Raw genomic sequence first — 24,603 nt, 5'->3', positions numbered from 1 at the left:
GCGCCCGTCCCTCTCTTATCTGTCTTGCGAATGAGTATTGATGCCACTATAGTCTCGCTATGGCAGAGTTGTACATCGTGATCGCTAGCGTGGTAAGAAGATTTGACTTGGAATTGTACGATACGATCCGCGAACGCGATATCGATGCCAAGAGGGATTTCTTCTTGGGAGAGCCGTCGGCGGAAGCGAAGGGTGTAAGAGTCAAGGGGGTGGTGAGAGCTTGAGGGAAGTGACTGCGAGGTGTAATATCACATGGACATTGTGGCTTCTTTGGCTGTGGTCTGCGCTTGAGAGCGGCTTACAAGCTCCTCAAAACGTCTTGAAAGAACAGATCTTTTTAGGTGTAGGCAATCGAGAGGTAATGCCGTAGGTCGAAAGTAGGTTAAGAGGGGATCTCTAAAGGTGCTACATCTTCTATACTACTCTTTCGGAATGAGGATAATGAGAAACGCGACGAGTTTAAACTGAATGTGGCTCGCATAAGATTGGTACATTATGAAGTGGGTTGCTGATCAAGATTGACGGCCTAGCGCTACGATAAACACCGACCGACCCAGATACCGCGAAGCTTTGAGAAGCCTGTGGCGAAGTAATCGTGAACGTGACCGCCAGTCGATCCGGAGTGTTGCATTTTGGGAGGGAACTCCCAAACATGTTAGCCTGTGAATGCCCTGTTTGCTATTCAAAGCACCTAGGCGTTGAATTAAGTCCAATTCTAAACCCTCTGCTGAGTCTGACACTAGTCAAAAATCCTACGAAGCACGAACGAACATTAGGTTCTCCTTCTCCAAAGCGTTGATCGAGCCCCTCGCAGCTGTTACCAACAGCGTGTAAAGGCTCCTCCTCCAAAAGACTGTTGCATTCTCCGACATGGATCCAAATCGCCTCACGCACCCAAACCCTCTCCCAGCAACTCAAACGCCTCCTCCAGCACCTCCCTCGTCCGCTCCACGATATAATAATCATCAATCTCAAACACGTCCAGCGAGACCGCCATATCGTACTCCGTCTGATCCACCTCAACCTCTTTCTCACCAGCCCTCGACTCGCAGATGAAAGTAAACTGGATGCACGACTCCTTTGCTGTCTCTCCCACCCCAGCCACCCCCTCATCGCCCCCTCCCATCCCATCAGCCTCCGCCAAAATCCTCTCCGTCGTGTAAACAAGCGGCTTCAACGCCCCAACAACCCACCCAACCCGCAACCCCATCTTTTCACTTACCACGCGCTTCAGCACTTCCTGCACATCAAGATCAGTATCGTCCATACTGGCGACGGGGATTTCGAAGACGTTCGGGTGGAGTTTGTCGTGCACGGCGCGCTTTAGCAATAAAAGGCGCGGTTCGGGGTCGGGGGAGTTTGTTTTGGAAAGGATTATGGCGCCGATGGTGATGTGGTCGTAGGGTTTGCTGTCTTTAGTGAGGTATTTCTTCTGCAAGTCCGCTTTGTTGGAGCTGAGGGCGCGCATGTATTCCATTGTGAGGGGGGTTGTTTGCGGAATTCTTGGAGGAGGGAGGGTTTGGGGGGATGATGGAGACTTTCGGAGGGGTTGCGCTGTGAGATATAGTTTGCTGGCCCGATTTTCTCGAGCTTTTGCGGTGTCGAATGTGACGTGGAGTGCTTTCTGTGCGACGGGACTCCATTGTGTCACTGAGATGTCGCTGTGTCGTGACAAAGGCAAACAGAATATCTCAACACCCATTTCTGCGTGGCGAACCGTGTCATCCTGGAATTTGTACCCAGCGGACACAATGCTAAGGGCTTTAAGGTTCGCAAACACAAAGAATTTTTATCTGGAATTCTATGATCATACTGTATCCAATCATTCGTTCAAGACATGACCACAAATGATGCAAAAATTTCAGTCTCTTTTCACACCCACCTTGCCAATCTTCCGCAGCCCAAAGACACCAATGCAGCACGTCACAAGCATCCAAGCCATCGCGGCCCAGAATGTAGCACGGTATCCCGCCTCGAGAGCTTCAGGAGAAGCCTTGTCCGCAATGTCCGACTGCTTGGTCACAGCCGAAGCAATGACACCCATTACAGCCAGACCAAGCGACGTCCCGAATTGATTCATTACATTGAAAATGGCACCGGCCAGAGCTTGCGTTTGCGGCGGAAAGACGTCGCTGATGACGAAACTTCCCACTGTGAAGAGCACGTCGACACTAAAGTACATCAGGAACTGCGCGAAGAAGGCATCATACCAATACGGCCAGTTCTTGTTTATGACTGCCATCAGTAAGGGTGATCCAGCGGAAAGTAGGGATGAGATGACGACGAGGTAGAGGACGGAGATACGGTGTACGAACAAACCGGTTGTGACTTCGAGAACGAGGCCCATTACGATTGCAGGGAGTAGCCGGATGGAGGTCTCAAGGGCTGAGAGGCGCTGGACTTGTTGGAAGCTGACTCGAATCAGAGAAGGACCTTGATGGGGAAATCGACTCAAAACTCACAAGAGGCTGACGAACAGTTCCATCGTCTGCATGACACCAAAGGCCAACAGAACCATCAGGCAAATGCTCGTAAACGCCTTATTCTTCCAAATCGAATTAGGGATAAGTGCCGGCTTGCCCAGTCGCTCCTGTCGCCCAACCCAAAACGCAAAAGCGGGGACAAGTGCAAGGCTGATGGTGAGCATGGCAACATGAGCCGGCCGGCGAATCTCACGCACATCCGACGTGGTCATCCTAAACACAGTCAACTCACTTCGCCACGCAACCTAGAGAATCACCACTAACGCCAAAACATACGACAGCAAACCCAACGAACCACAAGCCAGCCCGGCACCGACCCAATCAATATCCGTCTTCAACCTCCCCCACACGGGCTTCTCACTTACCCTCTCCTTCGGCAACGCCCACACGCCAACCCCACTCAAGCCCAGCGTGAGAGCGCCAGCCCCATACCACCCAACCCTCCAGCCAATCGTATCGACAAAAACGCCACTCAACAACAGTCCCGCCGCGAACCCGACAACCTGACTTGCGCCGAGGGCCGAAAACGCCGTATTCCTCCTCCTGCCGTTCGGGATAGCCGTACTCAGAATCCCCATGCCCGTAGGCAAGCACAAACTCAACCCAACGCCCTGCAGGGCTCTGAACGCGATCAGTTCCCCCCACTTCTCGCGCATCCGCACAAGATGATGAAGACACCGAGGAAAGCGGTGCCAGTGAGGTTGACGACGCGGGAACCGATGACGTCGGCGATGGAGCCGGCGGGGAGGAGAAATGTGGCTGTGGTGAGGCCGAAGACGGATTGAGGCCACAACAGGAGGTTGGGGGGCAGTGAGAGTTCGGTGGGGAGGGACATACGCGGGAGGGAGACGGTGAGGAAACCGGTGGAGACGCTGTTGAGGAATAAGACGAGTGTTAGGATGATGATTACGATTATGGAGCGGGATTTGGAGAGGTGTGGGGTGGGGTTGGGGATGGGGAAGGATGAGGGGGTGGGGATGGGGGGTTCGGTGTCGTTGTTAAGGGCGTGGATCGTGCTTTCTGGGGGGTTGTGGGGTTGCGGGATGGGGTGGGAGATGCCCGGTTTGAGCGGCGCGAGCTCGACGGCGCTGAGGTTTTGTAACATGGTGGATGGGATGCTCACTTTGCGATAGCAATTGTGTCTACCCAAAAAGTCATTGGACAATTGGAGAAAAGAGACCTGGGGCAATGAGTCACTCTCGTCCCGATTAGGCTCTAGCTAGGGCTAGGGCTGGCGGTAGCTAGCACCTTCTGTAGTCTAGCGTCAGTCTTGCTACATCATTGCATCAGGCGAGTTTGACCTCTGATGACTCTACCAAATGGTTGTGAAAGCTCGCGTGTATGAGTATCCAATGTGCTGAAGTAAGATCTTTGTGCAAAATTCTGTCGAGTAGCTTTCGCCGTGAAATGGACAGTCTTCCGTTCCAAGCCGAACGATCGCCTTTGTTGTCATGGTCGTGTACGCGTCGTTGGCTAGGTAACGCTACATGTCTCGATGTAGGAGAAAGTGCCAGTGATCTTTTCGCCATAGCTGTATCGAAAATGTATGAATGAACCCTTGGAGGGAAGAAGCAATTGCTCCACAGAATTTTATCTCTAAGACATACCATATTCGAGTGAGCTCTTCGTACTGTTCCTGCGCGAAATTCATGTTGTAGTCCGCTTTGCATCACTTTTCTCAGCACAGGAGCAATCACCGACTCTAACAGGTAGTAGAGCGGGCTATGACTTCTCAAAGAAGGAGCAGTGGCAGCATTTGGAGAGCGTCGAGACTTCTTGCCTTTCATTTCCGTTCTCACAGGAACCATGCTACAGGCAACTCCCTTCCATCTTCGAGATAAACAATACAAGAAACGCAACGGCTCAGAGCCTACACACGCTGCATCCAAGCATGCATAGTAGACCTACTCACCCTGATCCGCACCCAATAATGCATTATGCGCTCTCCACTTTCCGGGTAAGGTCGAATGCATATATCCAAACATTGCGGCTTACTCTACGTGGTGCTAGGGTCATCGCATTTCCTCCCCCCTTTTACTCCGTCGTCTTCCCCTTCTCGAAACCCGCAAATACGCATCCAAATCAGCAGACATCTCCACGACCTCCCCCACCCTCTAGCCTCCAGCCTCCACCCTCCCTCATCGAATCTCTCGCACTCCCTCCCTCCCCTCCTTCGACCAACCCAACCAACCAGCCACCTCAACACCCCTCATAAACCCCAGCGCCCCCCCCAGCTCCTCTAAAAACAAAATCCTACCCTTCACCCCCCTCCCACGCGCAGTTTGTCTATCCATTCGTCTCCCGCGCCTGATACCAAATCGTCGTACAATTGTCCATATACCTATAGTCTATCTTGGTGAAGACAAGAAAGGACGGTTGACGGCTCAATTGGCTGAGTGTGTATGCCTGAGCGAGGGCGAGGGAGCGCTTGTACGTCGGCCCCCGGGGAGGAGGGGGGGAGGAGGATGGTGCTGTCGAGGGCACGGGGGCATGGGGAGAGGGGGGAGGGCAGGCTAGTGGACGAAAGCTGTGGAGCCAGGCTCTTTAGGTGAGATACTTCGTGAGATGGTGGCGCTGGAGATGAAGATATTCATGCTGCAAACCATGTCTAGGTTGGTAGGGCGGTGGGATGGGGCCGGTCAGGGAAATGTTCAGCTAAGCAGAGGCGGGAAGGGATGTGTTGAGAGTGTATTTGGGGACGATGAGGAGGTACTATCTCGATACAAAGAATGATAGGAGTGAAGGTGCGCGATGAAAGTGTCTTTTTGAATGAGTCGGATCAGGAACATATGGAGTGAGAGACAGGTCATGAAGATGTTGGAACCACTTGATTGTTCGCTATGTAAGTAATACAGCCTCTCTTCATGTCGACAGCCTTCACCAACGCCCTCTCAAACCCCCGATCCGAAACCCTCATAACCCCATCTCGCCGATACATCATCGTTTCCGTGGCCCGTGGCTTCGGTTCCATCCCGTCGACTCGACGCATTCATCATGCGCTTGGTGTAACAGTGCCTTCTCCGAATCCCCCCACGCTTGCCGCCGTCGTTCTTCGCTATATCGGCGTCGATAACTAGCAGGAATAAGTCTCGTTGATGGTGCTGCTGCCTCGATACGTCGCGATTCGTATGTATACTGGTAATAACGACGATGCCAATGCGTGGAAATAGTGCGTACGAATGTGATTTCATTGGCTGTATCCTGCTCTGTATGTATGCTGCTATCTAGCAGCCCGTTTCTCTCTTCTCTGCTCGCCCCCCAGCCTCGTTCCACTCGTACGCTGCTCGCTAGCAGCCCTTTTCTTCCCACTCTGCTCGCCTGCGAGCCCGTTTCCAGCCGTCGTCTCTTGGGGATGTGGTGTCTAGTGATTTTCATGCCGTAGTTGATGCCGTGTAGTTATGTTTGTGCCGTAATTGATGCCGGATAAGTATGTTCTTGGTATAATCGATGCCTCTTAAGAATATGTGTGTCGCTGCAAACGCCGTAAAAAACCATGCTAAATAATAATAATGGTGTGAACGTAAGGAAATTTGGTTCCATCTGGCGTGCGTATGGATCTTGTCGTCTGGTTGCTGCCCTGCGCCGCAGCTCTTGTCTTGGGTGGTGCCCGGCGCCGCACCGCTTGTCGTTTGTTGTCACCCGGCTCCGTGACGCTTGTCTGGTTTGGTGCCCGGCGCCGCACCGCTTGTCATTTGTTGTCACCCGGCTCCGTGACGCTTGTCTGGTTTGCTGCCTTGCACCGCAGCGCTTGTCTTTGGTTGGTGTCCGGCGCCACACCGATTGTCGGGGAGAAAGCCCGAACGCCCCTGTGACCTGGGACGAACGTCTCTTGACTGAGGACTGCACTGAGGAAAGGAAAGCTCGAACGACCCCGTGACCTGGGCCGAACGTCTCTTGACTGAGAGCTGCACTGAGGAAAGAAAAGGCCGAACGCCGCTGTTTCTGGCGGCGAACGTCTCGTGACTGAGGCCTGCACTGAGGAGGCACACTTAGACGTTGTGCCATGGTCGGAGGAATGGTTTGCCGTCGCCGCCGATTGCCCAACCGGCGCAGTTCTCGCTGGTCGTCTGTTTGATGTGTTGGCGGAGGGTTGGTGGTGATGCGTGCTGCCAATGCTTTTTCGGTATGGCGATTGTCATTTGGATGGGAGGGTCGGGGTCGTACCCCTTCCCTCCCCGCTGCCCGGAGCAGCAAAGCAGCCAGCGGAACATGATGGTGGTGGTGGTTGTGGTTGTGGTGGTGGGAGAGGTAGGAGGTGCCTGGTAGAGCTTGCAAAGGTATCCAGGTGAAAACGTTGTTCGGAGTGAATGGTGTGGTTGAAATTGGTTTGTTCAATTGAATTGATTGGTAAATCTGGTTTGATTGCTATCTAGTTTTGAATTGCTTGCCAACGGGTCCCCAAAGTCTTCTGATCTAAGGGGACAGAACAAAAAGGGGAGTGGGGGGAAGGGTTAATTTATACCCATCTCGGACTGCCAGTGCCTCCGTTCCGTGCTGCACCCTCGCGGCGAGCCTGGAATTCCAGTATGTTCTGTGGATATCTGGTAGGCATATCTTATTGGTCAGGCGAATCGGGCTTGACAATCTCTGAAAAATCTCAAATGGGGCTTGAAATTGTGGATCTGAGGCTAGTTCTGATTGTGAAAGTTCTGCTAATCTTTTGAATTGACTTGAAACTCCACATGACAGGTTATATATGGCTGACACTTGTCCGTTTCGGGGTACGCGTACCTGCAAATCTCCATATCCCGCTTGGAACTGGTCGAAAACTTCGTGTAAAACGTCAAAAGTGGCTCAAATTCATCTGTTTCGGGGCTAACTTGGCTACCAGACTTCCCCTGCCGCTTGTAATCGGCTCCAGACTTCGTGTGATCTATTATATGTGGCTCAAATTCAGAGATTTCAGGATGGAAGCGACTGCAACACTTCCTTTTCTATCCTAATCTGCCTCCAAAGTCCGTTGAATCCACGTATAATAGGCGCTTTCAAGATTATGCTTGTGACGCACTGGTAGACGTACCCACATCACCACGTCGGATCAGGCACGAGCTCCAGAGCGGAAGCTTACTAGTGCCGTTTCCGTACGGTACCGAGCGCCGTTACGGGGCGCTAGAGTGCAGAAATTCTCGAAAGTGGGGGCGTCCCCCGGGAGTTTTGCTGCTAGTGCGGGTTTTCGGAACGCCCCTTTTTGAAAATTTCGAAAGTTACGCACGGACCCGATGCGCGAAGTGCGCACTTCTTGGGAATTGATGGGGGGAAGGGAGATTGGCTGTCAAGCTCTGAGTTGCACATTCTAGTTCATTTTTATGAAAATATGAAAATACATTCATTATTGTATGACTAATGGTGTCTACTGAAGCAGGAATTGGATGAGCATCAAGGTCGTGAGGCACTCATACACCGATGTCCTTCCATCATCCCAAACTAATTCATCGTGTTCTTATCCTGCAATCATCTTCTCAAGTACCTTTACCTCCGCACTGATCTCCGCCGGCTTCTTCGGATGCGCGGCTCCGTTTGGTCGAGCCTTGATATTTTTCGCCCATGCCGCACTCAGCTCCTTGCCTACATCAGCATGGTGTCGGAGCGCCTTCTTCCCCTGCGATTGTGCCAGTGTTCGATCCCTACCCGCAAAGATCCGATTCCAAACACCATGGGCATCCTGATATTTCTCTTTCTGGTCATACGCGATGAGAGCGCGAATCAAGATGTCAGCATGGTTGTACGCGTGAGAGCTAAGCAGGGTGGACGCGCCGCACTGATTGTAGACAATACGAGCGTGTTTTTCTGCCTCAGTGTACTTTTTCAGGTGCAAGTAGACGTGGGCGAGCAGGGCTGTGACTTCGAGCTTTGAGGGAGATGTGGTGGAGCTGGCGTGATTGAGGAGCGCTGCGAGGACTGTCTGGGCTTTCGGGTATTGTCTCAGGTGGCAGAAGGACCATGCGAGTAGCCAACCAGTCTGTAGTCGATCCTTTTCGGGCTCGGAAGCATCTGCCCACGCTTTCTTTAGGTAGAGAATCGTTGTCTCGTATTGGCCCTGCTCGTATGCAAGCTTGCCGATTTCTCGCACATGAGGGAGGAAGCTTTGTGGTAGACCACCGCTGTCATCGCTGCACATCTTGAGCACTCTGGTGGCGAGGTTGTTTTGCTGTCGCCGTCCGAGGAGTTGCCAGAGCCGCACGATCTCTTTCTCCAGGTAGCTTTTGCACTCCGAAGATGCCTGGTGCCGTGCAGCCCAGACCCCACCCAGTCCGTCAATGACTCCTTCGTAGGAGCCTTGTTCGATGTGTACGGCGGCGAGCTCGAAGGCGTTCCGGATTGCCCAGGTGCGATCAGCTGTGTTCTGCGTGTCAAGATGGGTCAAGAGTGAGGCGTGATAGTAGAACTCCTCTGCCTTATTGAGCTTGGACGTCGAATTTTGTGAGCGGAGAGCGGTACACAACAATAATTGAGTGTCACGATTCTCTTGCCTTCTCAGCCTTGAATCACCGAGGAGGACTTTCTTTCTCTCAAGGACCTGGCAAAGCGCGTGTTCGGCTTTATCAAACTTAGCGGCCTGAAGCCACATTTTCCCTTGCAGATGGAGGTACTTGAGATACTCGTGTTCTGCAACACGAGCACCATCATCGTCTTTCTTCAGCTTCTTTTGGCGCATATCCTTCTCTTTGATCTTGCTCAAGAATTCGTACTGCTCAGCGGCTGACCGGTAGTGTTTGTTGACCTCATACTCGGATGCAAGTGCATTCGCAAGAGTCTCGACATTCTCGTTCGCTTTCGAAAGCTCTTGCCGGGTTTCGTCGAGCTTTGCACTTTTCTTTTCAAGTCTGTTGATCTCCTTGTTGAGCTTCTCAATATCTGACTTCAAGTCTGAATTTCTCCGGTGAGTGGGTGGTGTGTCCGGAGGTGTCGGAGGCATCTGAGCTCCTGCTCCTTGCGCAAACACGGGGTTCCATGGTGTGTTTGGTCCTTGAGATCCGTGGTCTGAGCGTACTTTGCGGACAGCAGCATGCAATTTGTTCATAGCCTTGTAGAGGAGCTCCGCATCGTCTGAGGATTCGATGGTACGGACATCATACAGACTTTGGCCTAAGGTGCTGTCGCAAAGTTGCTGTACTTGAGAATAGAATTTACTGAAAGAAGATTCATAGGGTGGTTGGTTGCGGTTCGGCATGACGACGGAAGGAGCTATCGGTTACACTAATGATCGCGATGCGTGTAGTATCCTGGATGGCGAGAGTTTCAATGAATGAAGGGGCGAGAGAGTAGGTGGCTGGTATTTAAATGGATGATCTACGCAGAAACCAAGGGACACATGATATATCGGGGTCGCAGAGGTTGTATCCTTGAAGGTGGTCAGACTAGCCTCGCCATGAGCCACAACGAGGCTTTCGCTTGGCCATACGCCTGTTGAAGGTAGCGTTAAGCCACGATTAAGGTCGCTTTTGTCGTGAGCACGATTGGCTGAGAGACCCATTTGATTGGTTTCACCAGAATAAAGCAGCAAGTAGCCGTGTTTAATCATTGCGGATGACAGGCTACTGTAGCCGGAGCATGGTCTAAGCCACTGTAATCACAACCTCGTGCATTAGCTGCGGCGGAGCGCCCCGTAGAACAGGAGGTTCCCTTCTACTACAGCCAGCCTTGTAGTATTTTTCAACCTCAACCTGAATACTTAAGGCTTGATCAAGACAGCTTCGTCTCGGCTTGGTTGAAGGTGTTCTTCAGTATGAATGTTCGAGAAATAAGAATCTCGTCTCGCCGCAGGAAATTTCAACTGCGCAGCAAAATTGCAAGCCCCAGGAAGTGATCTTGCTGGCTCAAGAACTGGATAAATACGACAATTGCAGTGCGCGTCACTGCAATAGATGGTTTTTAGGAGAACAAATGGGTGAATATCGTATGTATGCACCTTCAAAGCAAGAGCGACCGTAGCCCTTGAAAATGCTGTAGGCTGGCGGAAGGCGCAATCACGCTGCAGACGCCAATCGACTGGATGACGCAAGAACTATAGCTGTGTGGTGGTGTATTGTGATCCCTCGAATCTGCCTTGCCAAACGTGCCTAAATTGATTGTCGCAAAAGTGGCTATGCCGGGCGGTGTCCGGAGCCGGATAAACCTTTGACCGGGTGTAGGTCTTCAGGTTCGTTTGGATGGGAAAGCCATCTCCTTCATTGGATGCGAGAAGTCCTGGCTCTCGCTGAATTGCAACATCATGTTTGTATGAGAATGAAATCTCCCCAGCTCACCGCTGATCCGGATATCATGCTTGAGACGTTGCGCAATGGCGACGGCATAAACTTAGGCTTTGATGGTTCATGGTCCAAATTCCTGAAGCGTCGTATCTGCAGAGACGAGTGAATTGGCTTTATCAAGAATCCTCGTAGTGCTTGGTATGATTGAAGTCGAACATAGGTCTTCAGATGATGCCTGGCTTTGCCTGACCTTGTGCGCATATCAGCAAAGACTTGGACACTCAATGAAATGACTTGCTTGACTCGAGTGCTCTTACATCCATTGAGCTCTGGGCTGTCTTGATTTCTCACTGGAATCAATCAAGAGCGTTCAGTCCCACCGTCCTCACTCAAATTGTGCTCGTATTGAAATCTCTCTTTGTTGTTGGTCGATTTCTCCTTTGGCCGTACGTGTCAAGCATAACACCAAAAATAAGCCGGAAGCATGAGGATCAATACCCCTCGCAACGGAGCATCTTCTGCGCCACACGAGCGGATTAACGTTGAGATATGTTGTTGGAGTAAGGCAGGTGAGTACCCTCAGATCAAATGAATGCTACTGGATTCTCTCGATGCCACTGGATCTTCGGCGCGCTTTGACATATACATCGATCATGATATCGTGTATTGACCGGCCGCTAGGACATCCCACGAACCGTCGAGACACACCAAAGTCCCCAGGTCGCACTTCAGAAAGATCATTCGTCAGTAGACATCAACGGATGGATGACCCTCATCGGCTCGTGTCCCATGCTTTCGGAATACTGCTCCTCCTCCTCCTTGAGCATGTCTCCATAGCTTCAGCGAGTGTAAAGACGGTGTCATTCATCGACAAGATAAACGATATCTCAATCCATCGCACTATCTTTCACTGACCATTGCATCCCCCGCCAGTTCAGCAACCCTCTAAATCTGACGCAAATTACGCCCGTCAATAAGGCGGCCGGTGGTACGCTTGCTTATGAGGACCTTAATTGCCTCATTGAAGACCTGTAAGGGACTTATATTGTGCCACCGAGTCCGCCCTCGTATGATGCCTAAATGAAAGACGATGGCACAGGAGTGTTCATCAAGCCGATCGACACATCGTGAGTGCACAATATTTCCCCCTTGCAAATTTTGATCCGCTCGCTGATGTAAATCCAGTGCCTCCTCCTTCACGCCCAAGCTCTTCTTTTGCGCATGCGTAGCCTTCAGCAGCGACGGTAACATCATTTCCCTGGTCCCGGCTGCTTGTACTATTCATCGTACGCCAAGCCTGTCACACAAGACTTAAAGTCGTACTGCAGCAAACACTACTGGCAAAGGTGCATTTTGTGATTGAATCATTTGGAAGGAAGTTTGGGAGGGTTGTTGAGGTGGAGTTGAAACTTGTTGTGCGACCAGACTCGTTCCTGCTGGAAATTGAGGCCGATGATGATGAAGTTGAGGAGAAGATGATGATAAAATTGAATTAGAAAGACTTTGCAGCGAGACAGGCGTTCTTGGAACAATAAAAATATGCATGCACTGTCAGCGGTCTCTAAATGAGGCCGAGAGGCTAAATCTTGGTCCGTTCTCGAGCGTCATTGGGAAGGCTTCATCGGTGCGGCAGTGGTTGTTGTTTATCGGTAGGTATCAAGGGATGCGCCGATGCAAGCGCGACCCATGGAATGACAACAGTCAAGCAAAGTCCCTCGGATCAAAATGGGCTTTCCTGCGTGAAGATTGATCGTTACCCAAGTTATTGGAATAGTCGGGCACAAACCTCTCAGCAGCGAGGGGTGTTCTTCTCGTGTGCACCTCTTGCGAATACCTTACCCTCCGTTGCCTGGGATGCCAAGAGCCGGTCTTTTTTTGTTTACATCGCGCTAGCCTGATCGATGCTAGATCTATCGTCGGATTTTGACGTCTATCTCCGACGCGTCATGTCATCCATCCGATCTTTTCGTCCCATCTTCACCTCACTCGGCGGCTACATCAACCATGGTACGATTACAGGCTTTATGCAGTCTACTCGGAGAAGTGTGAAGATGAGAGGAAGGATCGAAACTGCTGCCTGCGCATCGTTCTCTTTGCAGCTGTACCCTGAATGTTGGATTGGTTCACAGGCACTGGTGATGGATGAGTCGTCGCACTGGACCGTCCTGATGACTTTCATGATGATAAGGCTCTCAAGAAGCATGATTCATGAGCCCGTTCTGCCTGGCTTAAGTCTGTACATAAAATGGAAGAGGTTGACTCAATTTTAGATGCACAAAAGAGAAAATATCTCCCTCTCTCCCTATCTCTCGCCCTTGCTGCAAGAGAACGGCCGGAGGGACCTCACATCCTCCCCCTTAAAGAGTCGGGTATCAAGGATGAGTACACTTTAGATAAGAGAGGCATCAATCCCCCAATACGAAGCTATCACTGAGCCTAAAGAGTACCAAGCAGACAAAGTGGACCACATGGCGAGGCCGCGAGTCCCAATCGCCAGGCTTGAAAAGTCCGACAGTATGATTGTGCATCTTGGAGATCGCGAATCAAGCGACGGTAGATTCCTCAAATACATCGACAGAAGATATCCCGAATCGCTTGCGGTAAAAGGAAGTCATATGGGGCCGGCGCAAGAAGGGCTAGCTCTGAGAAGTCGAGAATGGTGCAAGACATTGAAAACCACTGCACAGACCGTCCCAACCGACACTATATTCCGAGACGATTTGTTCCATGAGACCTGTTTTGCGCTGCAGGACAGGAACAAGGCAAGAGTTGCACAAGATATTGGTCGCTTGATTGTCCCCTCCGCAGAGACATTAGCACAGTATGGAGCGACGCAACTCAACAATTTGATCGAAAATATCAACGAACGTTGGTCTGCTGCGATTTCGTTCGAAGGCCCACTTCCCCAGCCGGATTACGCAGTTGGATTCCGGCCCTCTGCTTTCTCAGCAGAGCAAATGAAGAGGTTGCACCCTTTACTCGGAGACCCTTCCACCGACGCCTCATTCTTTGGCGCCACATCTCAAATGCTCCTCCCATTCTTGACAAGTCGAATGACATCGGGTGCCGAAGTCTTCGAAGCCGCCGATCGAAAGAATGCGCACGATATGACTGTCGCAGTCAGAGGTGTTGTCGAGTTATTCCGCGTAGCAAATCGCGAGGCCGAGATCAACCGGGAAATTCTCGCTTTCTCGGTGTTGATTGATGGCAGCCATGTCACATTGTATGGGCATTACGCCTTGATCAATGGTCCAGGAACAGCGTATTATCGCCACACTATCGATGTGTTTGATTTCGCCGCTGACGATGGCGCAAACAAATGGACATCGTATAAATTTGTCAAGAATATTTATGAGCTTTGGATGCCCATGCATCTGAAAAGGATCGCGTCAGCGATTGATCAGATCCCATTGGGGATCGAGTTCTCTACCGGTCGATTTCAAGCACCCATTACGCTTGGGCCTCCGTCCTCTCACAGTAAATGACAGGTGTGCGCGCGCGGAAACAACACGGAATGGGGGGAACATTCTGAAGCCAATGTCGATGTCGAGCAAGGTGAAACGGAGGTCGTCCACCACAAGGCGGGATGTGGAGTATGAAATGATTTTGCAAACAGTTCTCTAGACCGTAGTACAAGCGCAAGTATCCTTCAGCTAATCAATTCAATGTTGTTCGAACGTTACTTCCATTATGGTAGAAGGCGCTTGCTCTGAATCCAGAAATGACATCGACACGGCAACCGTTGACCCTCCAACGCCTTCTCAAATTGCTCTGTTTACAAACATTTTCGTATCAACATAAGCAATGCTGCTTTTGGTAACCCAACCTCTTCCCACCATCGCCAATACCATTCATCCAATCTGGTGCATAATACTATTTGTCCTCGCCAACCACCACATCGGTCTTCGCTCGTCAAATGTCATCCATCCACCCCTATCCTAGTCTGTACTCGAACCTCCCTCCGCGCTCCTCCCGCAGAATTCGTTTTTGCCCGGACATCCTCCTCCTGATTTCCCCGACAATCAACACAATCCGAACCCAGAATCCCACGCTTGCTCGGTGTGTCGTCACCATGCGCCACACATACAATCAGTGAAGAAGCCAAGGCTCATGAGGCCGCAGATTCCGATGTGCTGCTCCAATCGGATCTACGAATAATGAGAGTAGGAGCGCGGTCTTTATCGGGTAGTAGAGATGGTGACCGAAGCCGCTTAAGAGTATTGGCAATGGGTTAAGAGGTTGATAACAAAGATGGTCTGGAATGAAGAGGCGGTATGAGATGGTGTGGTTCTTGAAAGCTGGCTTGGTCCGATGATGGGTTAGGACGTACCAACCCGATCGTGATGACCACGTCGTCCCAGCCGATGTTACGAATGATCTCTGTTCGAACGCCGAGTCTCATGATGAAGAGGCAGCAGGAATTGAGTAACGAAGAGGCGGTAGCGGTATCTATCTGGAGGTGGAGGGCCAAGGGAAGGTTGCGCAGGCGGTCTGGCGGCAGCAATGGGCGTTGTCATACCTCCTCCGTCAATCGGTCGAATACATGGATTGAACTACCTCATTGATCAATGAGCGTTTGATTGATGAGTCAGTCTCTCATTGATCGAAAGAGGTGTAACAGGTGTGCTTGGGAGTCTCTACTGTCAACTCTGCGTTTGCAGCGTGTGCGGCCTATTCTTACGACATTATTACCATTGCGACACTATTCTTACGCCGTCTTCCTCCAAGACCTATCATTACACCACTCTCACTATCGCAACAGTATTCTTACGCCTTACTTCTCACGACCTATTCTTACACCACTATTACTATCACAACAGCATTCTTACGCCTTCTTTCTTCACGACCTATTCTTACACCATTATTACTATTGCGACACTATTCTTACGCCTTCCTCCTCCAAGACATATTATTACACCACTATTACTATCGCGACAGCATTTTTACGCCTTATTACTACACAACTATTCTTACGCCGCAAAAGGGAACGAGAAGAAGGCAGATTCAAACAAATTTCATTATCTGGTGGTATATGAACGCTACTTGTTACCCTGCAGCCCACCAGCCTCGTTCTTTCCCGCTTCGCCTCCACGTTCGTATCTTGGTGTCACTTGTTGCAGCCGGCGCCGACGTGTTCGATGGCTTTATATTGCCTTGATTGTCGGCCTTGTTGGTTGTAGCGGGTACGATTGGGTGCGGTTCGCTGGTGATTTTGACGACAGTGACCACCCTTGCTGGCTGCCACGGGCAAGAAAGAATGAATCGGATCAGAGTATTCGTTGATAGGAGTGAAGTCTCGTATTCATTGTGGCTGCTATCATTATGTTCTATTGTATTCCCACCACAAAAGAATAGATTTAGTAGGAATGATAGCTGCTAAGAATACATGCTGTAGTACCATCGTCACATAAGAAGGCCTGTGCTAGTAACAGTGCCATTGAAAAACATTGTATTGGCTATGAACAGACTGCATGTAACTAGAACATCGTGAGCGACGGTACCACCTAGCCATCGTAACGTGACTGTCTGCCGTCGCTTTGGGTGGCTATCGTTGGCTTGCCATCCGGTGTCATGGCCCTTGTCGGCGCTGCCTGGCTCTACAGCGCTGGTCTCGTCGGGAGGGAGCCTGATTTCGTAGCTGCGACGGGGCGAGGAGGCCGTCGTGTGACTGGGGGCGTCTTGACGTGCCACTCGGCGTCGTGGCGATTGTCTTTGCTGCCTGGTTTTGCAGCTCTGGTCTAGCAATATCGGCGTAAAAATATCGTCGTGATAGTGATAGTGGTGTAGTAATGCGTCGTGCCGCCGAATCCAGACGCCGGCATCCGAACCGCGCCTCCCTCCCTCCCGGCGTAAGAATAGTTGTGTAGAAATATGGTGTAAGAATACGGTGGTGATAGTAATAGAGGCGTAAAAATATGTCGCACCGCCGAATCCAGACGCCAGCGTTCGAATGCCCCCTCCCTCCCGCCCGGCATAAGAATAGTTGAATAGAAATAGGGCGTAAGAATAGTGGTGGAGTAGTAATAACGGCGTAAAAATAGGGTGGTGATAAGAATAGTGGTGTAATGATATGTTGTGCCCCCGAATCCAGACGCCCGCGTCTGGACCGCCGCTCCCACCCACCCGGCGTAACAATAGTCGTATAGTAATAAGGCGTAAGAATATCGTCGCGATAAGAATAATGGTGTAGTAATATGTCGCACACGCTGCAAACGCCCCAACACCAAACGCCGAAACTCCAAACGCCCCAACTCCAAACGCCCCGGTCCCCAAATCACCAATTCCAAACGCCATCCAACACCCGCGAGGTGGGAGAGTTCACATTCCCGGTGCTATCGGGGCATATTTCAGCCCCCAGGACCGCAGCGTGGCTCGTAGACCAGCTGTGCGATGTCGCCATCACAGAAAAGGAGTGCTCAGACAACCCACCTGAAGCAACGCGAAGCAGGACAGTTCACTGTACCGGTGCTGTTAGGCAGTATTTCAGCCCTAGGACCGCACTATGGCCGGGTAACCACAATGTGCTCGATGTCGCCATCGAACAGTACAGGAGTGCTCTCCTGCCTAAATCCCACTCGCGATATCCCGCTGCGCCCCCGCCAGCCTTTTAAGTCGAGCGGCCGCTCTGGCTCTGACTGACGGGTGCGCCTCAACAAAAGAAAGTCGGCTCGTAGGCCTGGTAAATGTCGTAATATTGTCGTACTATGGTGTCGGTTGCTGTCTCGCACTAGTCGTACCCGCACCCGCCCCTACGCGTAGGGGTCTTCGAGCCATGGTGCCCCCAACCGGCGGCAGGATCTGTAGTTGGCGTCGTAGATCCATCTCGGGTGGTCCTGGGGGACCAGGTAGGGGTTGCTGTTGCCGAATTGCCCTGCTTTGGCGGGCGGGTTGGGGTCGCGGTGGAGGGTGTACCACCCTGGTTCCCGCACCGCGGGCTTGACGACGGGGGAGGAGTGGGTTCCTCCTCCCCCTGCTGGCTGCCGCAGCAGAAAAGACGGCGAAAGATGGCGCCAAACATGTTGGCGAGGTCGGCGGGGCGGTTGTTGCGGTGGTGGAGGAGGGTTGGTATCGTCATTAAAAGTGAATTAATTGGTTAAAATCGGTTTGATTGTTGTGTGGGCTGGTTGGTGCAGGCTTGATTACTGTTGATTCCTATTCTAAAAGTCAGCATTGTGTGTTATGAGGGTATCGCTGACCGTGTTTTTGCCAGTTGAAACGATAACTATGACTGCCCTCAGGCATTGCTGCTTGACGGGAGGGTTGAAGGAAGAAAGAAGAATGCCAGCCTGAAATTGATTCTAAGGGAATGCCAAGCGAAGCTACGCAGAAAACAATCTGGGAAAGCTAAAGGCAGGTTCATTCTAGAAGATTCTCTCTCTCTGCAGGCAGCCTCACGAGTTGTGGAGGCTGCAAGAGTCTCCACTACGTAAAGTTCAAATCTATACCTGGCTCTAGCGACTATGACAAGATGTGCAAGAGCCTGTTTCAATCGATTCTCTTCTTCAACGAGGCTGCAACAACGACGTCATTCACTTCTAACTACCTTTGCCTCACTTTTGTATACCTCTAGCAGGCAGTCTACACTGGAGGGAGCACCTGCGAACGTCAGTATACAGATGTCATCCTGATTGATAGCGGCGGATGCACCCGTGGCGCTAGCCCAAGAAGGCAAAGCTGAAAGATTGATTAGATCATGATACCGTAAAATATGGGGAATGTAATTTTTCGCGCCCTAAGAGTGGAGTGTGTGGGGTGGGGGAGCCCCGAAGCGATACCTATCGGAAAGATTACAGCCCGTAAAGCTCCAAAACTATACCGGCATCGGCCGCCATAAGCGAGCCGCCCCTGTCCGGCCCACACGCCCCAGAGCGACCCGCCGTCACTAACCCACTACATCTCCACTTCCGCCACCCATGGCGTCTCTACACACGGTCTGAGCGCTTCGTGAGGGTACGCAGAATCCACTATTCGCTGCAAATTTTCATTTTCCCCCTCTGGAATCCCTCTCGTAGGAGGGCAGATGCTGGGGGATCTGCAGCCATACGCCAATTCATCATTGCGTCTCTCGACTGAGGTGGCTGATGGTAGTCTACAGCTGTGGAGTGGAAGCTCATGTTCTCCATATTTGGCTGCCATTGACGCATTCGCATTCCATGAGATTCCATCGTAGTCTACGCCTCTCGGAGAATCTTCGGATCCCCGCCTTAGAACACCTTTGGATGGTGTTCATCTCTTCTTCTCTCATACACCACTCTCCACAGCGAATCAAACATTTCATCATTCCTGCCCATAGCTTGCAGCGACAGTGAGTAAGAACTCCAACTCAAGAAATATGCAACTGACCAGTGCTACAGATTCATTTCTCATATCTTTACCTCTCCTTCCTCCGCGTTCCCCGTTGACCATCGCGATCCTCGACGCATCTTGCGGCTTTTTCACCTGATTTTTTCAGCATTCCTTTTATCATGACGAGGTCGATCAGAACCCGACACGTGCAAGACAGTCTTTCTACATCTGTGCTTCATTCATACAAAGGAACGTGTCTATCAAATTGATTTCAAATGCCCACTCTCCTTCCCCTGCAGTCATACCATCGTGACTGATCATTTTCCAGAGCTTGATTCAGCATTTGTTCGGTGTCTTCAGCGAGAAGCTGCGTCTCATTGCATCTATTCTTTATTCATACAAAGGAACGTGTCTATCTCATTGATTTCAAATGCCCACTCCCCACTCCTTGAGATCGAATTGCCGTGGCTGATCAGTTGCAGGGTCTGCATTCAGAATACAATCGGCGTCCCGAAGAAGAAGCCGATCTGCCGCGCCATACACATACAAAGGAAAGTCTTCGTTCAAATTGATTTCAAATGCCCACTCCCCGCCCCTTGTGATCATGTTGCCGTGACTGATCATGCCACAGATTGATACCGAAAAGGCGGCCCTCGCGTCTCACTCAGTGTCTCTTCAATTCAGATAATACAAAGGAAAGTGGCGCTCAAATTGATTCAAATGCCCATCCCCTCCCCTATGAGCATATTGCCGCAACTGATCATGCCACAGATGGACAATAACAAGCCGGTTCAGCGCGTCTTATGCAATTTTTCAACACACATACATACAAAGGAAAGTGGCGCTCAAATTGATTTCAAATGCCCATCCCCTCCCCTGTGAACATGCTGCCGTGCTGATCATGCCACAGATTGAAATCGAAAAGACAGTCTCACTCAATATCTCAATACAAAGGAAAGTGGCGCTCAAATTGATTTCAAATGCCCACCCCCTACCCCAGTGTTGATATGATGGTAGCTGATCGATATCTAGGTTTCAACACGAGAAGCCGGCGGAGCATCAATTTTTTTTTTCATGCGTACATACAAAGGAAAGTGGCGCTCAAATTGATTTCAAATGCCCACCCCAACCCCCGTGATCACAGTACGCTGGCTGATCAGTATCTAGGGCTTGACAACAAGAGACGACGACTCATTCACTCGTTTTCTTCAATCATACAAAGGAAAGTGGCGCTCAAATTGATTTCAAATGCCCACCCCCTACCCCAGTGCTGATATGATGATAGCTGATCATCGTCTAGGGTATGAAAACAAGAAGCCGCATCTCACATATTCATTTTTTTCAAGCATACAAAGGAAAGTGGCGCTCAAATTGATTTCAAATGCCCACCCCCACCCCCGTGATTACAGTACGCTGGCTGATCAGTATCTAGGGTATGACAACAAGAGGCGGCGACTCACTCACTCATTTTTTTCAAGCATACAAAGGAAAGTGGCGCTCAAATTGATTTCAAATGCCCACCCCCAACCCCCGAGATCATGATATCGCGACTGATCAAATCCACAGATAAATGAACAACAACACACCGATCCACCGCAACCCACGCTCACTCCAGAACTCGACTCCGATGCAACAATATCGACACGACTTGCCCTCTCCAACAGCTACTCTCCACGCCGTCCCGAATCGCGCCTACCCCACCGCCACCCCACCTCACACATCGAGGGGTACAAGCCGACGAGAGGACGCGGTCATCAGACCAAATTCGTAAGTGCCCCATTGCAACGCACGAGTACCGATCGTCACAGCTGACATTCATCAGGACTGGGTCGGTCGGATAGAATCGCCAATGCGAAGGGAGACATCCCAGCCTCACAGCGGAGGGAAGTGGGTGTGCTGTGGGGCTGGGGGGCAGGGTTAGGGAGACGGGAGGCGAGGGGGGGCGGCGAGGAAGAGGGGAGGGGGAGGAGGAGGCCACATTGCACAAAGACAGAACACGCAAGCGGTGCCGACGGGGGAGGGAGGTCCGCCACCACAAAGAAAGATCAAGGGGAGAGTGGGAGATGTAACGGCAGGGGAATTGAGGAAGGCACAAGCACAAGTGACAATGTGATTTGTGTTCGTTGTGGGGAATCATGTGTAGCAAGTGATGCGATGAGAGGCATGAGGTAGCTGGCTAGGACGGTAGTGAATGAGAATTTTGTAGGGGAGTGAGGGAGGGGGGAGCGGTAGTGTCATCGAGGTCTCGACAAGTCAAACGTCGGCCACACTGTGTAATGGATGATCATTTTGCTTCTTGAATCATCATGCTGTGTTTCTTGTGACCGCGAGCTCTTGTCGTATGTGATGACTGACCGGAGACGAGTGGAGGGCGGAGGTAGGCTGTTCATAGTGGATCTTTTGGGAGGGAGGCTGTGTCGGCCTTCTTTACACGAGTAGCTAGGGAACATGGATAGCTAATTCAGTCAGTGCAAATTCCTGGCAAAGTGCTAGCATGAAGGCAACATCACCGTGAATGCAGATCCAAAAAAGCTGTTGTGGGTTGTATCTTGATGGGGATGTCCTGAGCTGGGGCGGAGGGAGGATGGGGTGTGAGGTATTGTGACGCTGAGGGTTCTTTATCATCGAGGAGGTTGTGGTAGAGGAGGTTGTGGTAGAGGGGGTTGTAGTAGAGGAGGTTGTGGTAGAGGAGGCTGTGGTAGGGGATAGAGAAGGTTGTGGTAGAGGAGGTTGTGGTAGAGGAGGTTGTGGCAGAGGAGGTAAATGCAGGACGATACGGCTCGGTGATGCGGTGTCGCTCGATGAGGCCAGTTTGGGGCGCTGTCTCTCTTGACATGACTCTAGGCCCCGATCCTGTAGAGATGCTTTCGATAACCCTAACAGCCGTTGGTAGACGCATGACGATCTTCCGGAAAGCGGGAAGGTGAGAGTCTCCGATGGACTTGACTTCTGCTGACTTGTTGGATCGTCAGCAATCATTCTAGGGGGTGCGACAGAATGTGCACATTGCCATCGATACGTGGTCATGCGATTTGCAGACATAGATAGCCAGCTCATAAGAGAAAGGCGCCATGAAGTTCTGCGTGACCCTGACGGAAAGTATTCGTATACAAGGAGGTAGAATGAAATGTAAACAAGGGCGGGAATGGGATCTGATTCCTGAGGAGTCGTCGCTCCTTCCCTTCTCATATCGATTTGGCTGGGCAATAATCTCCTTCACAACCCCCCCAATCCCCCCAACATGATCTCATCTTTTGAATTATCATTCTACGAGACGATCAATGCGCATAAATCTTGGGTCTTTTCCCTCAGCCGTTGGAATGAACGTATCAAAAGGCGAAAAGACGCGTCGTCCCTGCACTGCCCGCCGGGGAAGATAGACACACATCGCCACTATACGACAAAATTCGATCCCGCACTACTGAACGGAAAGAGCGTCTCTCGTACTATGAAAGCGGATATTACGCTATTGTGCCATGGTCACGCGTAGAGCAGCGACTGCCACTTGTAATCTCTTCACCCGATCGGATAAGAGGAAGCATGGGAGAAGAGAGGATTTGATCTGGCTCTCTCGGGATTTCACAAGATTGTTTGATATCTGTCAGCCCTTTTGAGCTGGATTGAAGAGCTGTGAGTCCTTTTTGCGCAAACCGTACCTCCCGAAGGCACAAATTCACAATCTCATTCATCGTAAGGGTGCTTGGGGCCGGCACGTTATCGCAATTTGCAGTGGGTGTACTTTTCGCTGTACTAATACATCGCAAATTGCAACAATGATTCTCGAGTCGAGTTTTGTCCTTGCAAGCTCTTTCTCAACGCGGAGACAATATGAATGGCGTGCTGTCTTCCACTGAGACTCAGGTCCCCAATCATTCTGCTCCTTCGAAGTCATGAGTCAATGTCGAGCCGGTTTGTGCCATATATCGCTTGGCCTGATCTTCATTTCATGATGCAATAGGTGATCTCTGGGGGATGTACTCAGTAAGATTAGTGTGTTATGAGTATGAGATTTCTGTTTCGCAGGGGTTGGAATGCTCATGGTTGCGCTCATTCAAGAAGTTGCATGGAGATATCGGCTGATGATCGAGTCAGTACTTCGATTGACTTGGAGTAAGTGCTTGACTATGCATTTTGGCTGACAATCTAGTATTAGGTGTGAAATAAGGCATCACCCTAGCCCGCGATTCCATTCCATGCGAGTGTTTGATTTGAAGTGCAGGAATGACCTACTTCCCAGATTCTCCATGGGGTCTTTGGCAGCTTGTCTAGGATGAGCAACTGATAGCGTGCGCTGCGTCCTGCGAGCAGCTGCATCCAGCTACAAAAAGCCTCGATCTTTTGTTCAGCAAGTCCACGGACCGCTCTGCATTCACTTTGCCATGATTAAGAGCAAGACTTTTCATTAAAGATGAGATCTGGCTTCATCATTGCTTGTGAGGGTCATTCAAACTCTCCAGCTCGCCTTTTTTCGCTTCGGTATCATCGGCACAGAGTCGAGACTTGTGTTGATCCATGAGATAGGCGAACAGACCTAAGAATGCTGCGCGTGCACATGAATAAATCAGCAGACTAGTCACAAACGTGGTCGACACAAGATATCAGCACTAATCACACGAGTCTGGTCAAACCAACCAAAGGTATCATTGTCCGGATCCAGACCTGGAAGCTCGTCAGTCAGCGTTGCTCATGGACCAGGATACTCAACAGAGCTTAGGCCATGGGCGCATGAGTAAGGTCGTGCAAAAGAGTCATACCATGGTATTAGATCATTCTCGATATCTTGACACGAATCCACGAATGAGGGAATAATGTCTTTGAGCAAACGGGGCAGTGCTCGCAAGAACGATGTGTCGCAAATTTACGCTCAATCAGTATTGGGTTATCCAATTACTACGACGGCATCGGAAAGTGATGGACTTGGGACCGTTGCGGTTGTCGTTTTTCAGGTGGTGTTGCATGGGTCCTTGCTGGTATATATGATGTGGAAGATTCACTGAACCTTGCCAATCTCATCTCAGATCACGAATGCTGACACAAGCTGTTAGGCTTTGCTGGAACAGCTAGGGCAGTTGCAGCACTGGAGGCGCCTGAGGAGGCACTTGAAGATGGAGGTGACAAGACAAGCCCAGATCAGAAACATAAATGTGCCGATTGCGATGGCAAGCTCCAGTTTTGTGTCATCGTTAAAGACGCTGGATGTAAGTAGCGAGGCCAGCGAGCGATATCGTCGGATTACATTTTATTTAACAACAGCTGCTTGCGACGATTCTCAATGCCCGATTGAAGCGTTGAACGAACAGCCAAAATGCTCTGATGCTGCCTGCACGGACGATAATGGCAAAAGAACGATTGATTATCACAAAGAATGTGACGGTAGAAAAGAAGAGTGCCCTGTCCTTGGGGTGAATGGTCGACCGAGCTGCGCAGGCAGGCATTCCCACCAAGAACAGAGAATGTACAGATGGTACTTAAAGGCTTGTAGCTACTATCGAGATCTTCTAAAGACACTCCTGTTTTGCACTGGCTGTGAAGGCACCGATGACAAGAATGGCGGTGAAGGAGTACGTGATCCGATCCTAAAGCGAGTCTGTAGCCTTGGACTAATTATCTACGTGAACAATCCACCTATTTCCGCATACCGA

At 50.8% G+C, this 24,603-nt stretch overlaps 3 protein-coding genes across 3 annotated transcripts; 1 reads left to right on the top strand and 2 right to left on the bottom strand.

Moving 5' to 3' along the window:
• Nucleotides 1-886: 886 nt before the first annotated feature.
• Nucleotides 887-2,695, bottom strand: KY384_000836 (uncharacterized protein; the record flags this gene model as incomplete). Its single annotated transcript, XM_044809370.1, has 3 exons — nt 887-1,726; nt 1,883-2,411; nt 2,463-2,695. 3 exons carry the CDS (start codon nt 2,693-2,695, stop codon nt 887-889), a joined length of 1,602 nt encoding a protein of 533 aa, XP_044673277.1.
• A 5,228-nt stretch (nt 2,696-7,923) lies between these two features.
• On the bottom strand, nt 7,924-9,654 carry KY384_000835 (uncharacterized protein; the record flags this gene model as incomplete). Its single annotated transcript, XM_044809369.1, has 1 exon — nt 7,924-9,654. One exon carries the CDS (start codon nt 9,652-9,654, stop codon nt 7,924-7,926), a length of 1,731 nt encoding a protein of 576 aa, XP_044673276.1.
• A 3,489-nt stretch (nt 9,655-13,143) lies between these two features.
• KY384_000834 (uncharacterized protein) lies at nt 13,144-14,160 on the top strand (the record flags this gene model as incomplete). The annotated part of the gene is made up of 1 exon (XM_044809368.1): nt 13,144-14,160. One exon carries the CDS (start codon nt 13,144-13,146, stop codon nt 14,158-14,160), a length of 1,017 nt encoding a protein of 338 aa, XP_044673275.1.
• Nucleotides 14,161-24,603: the final 10,443 nt, after the last annotated feature.

This window comes from Bacidia gigantensis, assembly GCF_019456465.1.
Source record: "Bacidia gigantensis strain McMullin 20006 chromosome Unknown contig_125, whole genome shotgun sequence".
In the NCBI taxonomy this organism is placed as follows: domain Eukaryota; kingdom Fungi; phylum Ascomycota; class Lecanoromycetes; order Lecanorales; family Ramalinaceae; genus Bacidia; species Bacidia gigantensis.
Note: the sequence above shows the minus strand (reverse complement) of the source record. Positions and strands in the feature narration are given on the sequence as shown.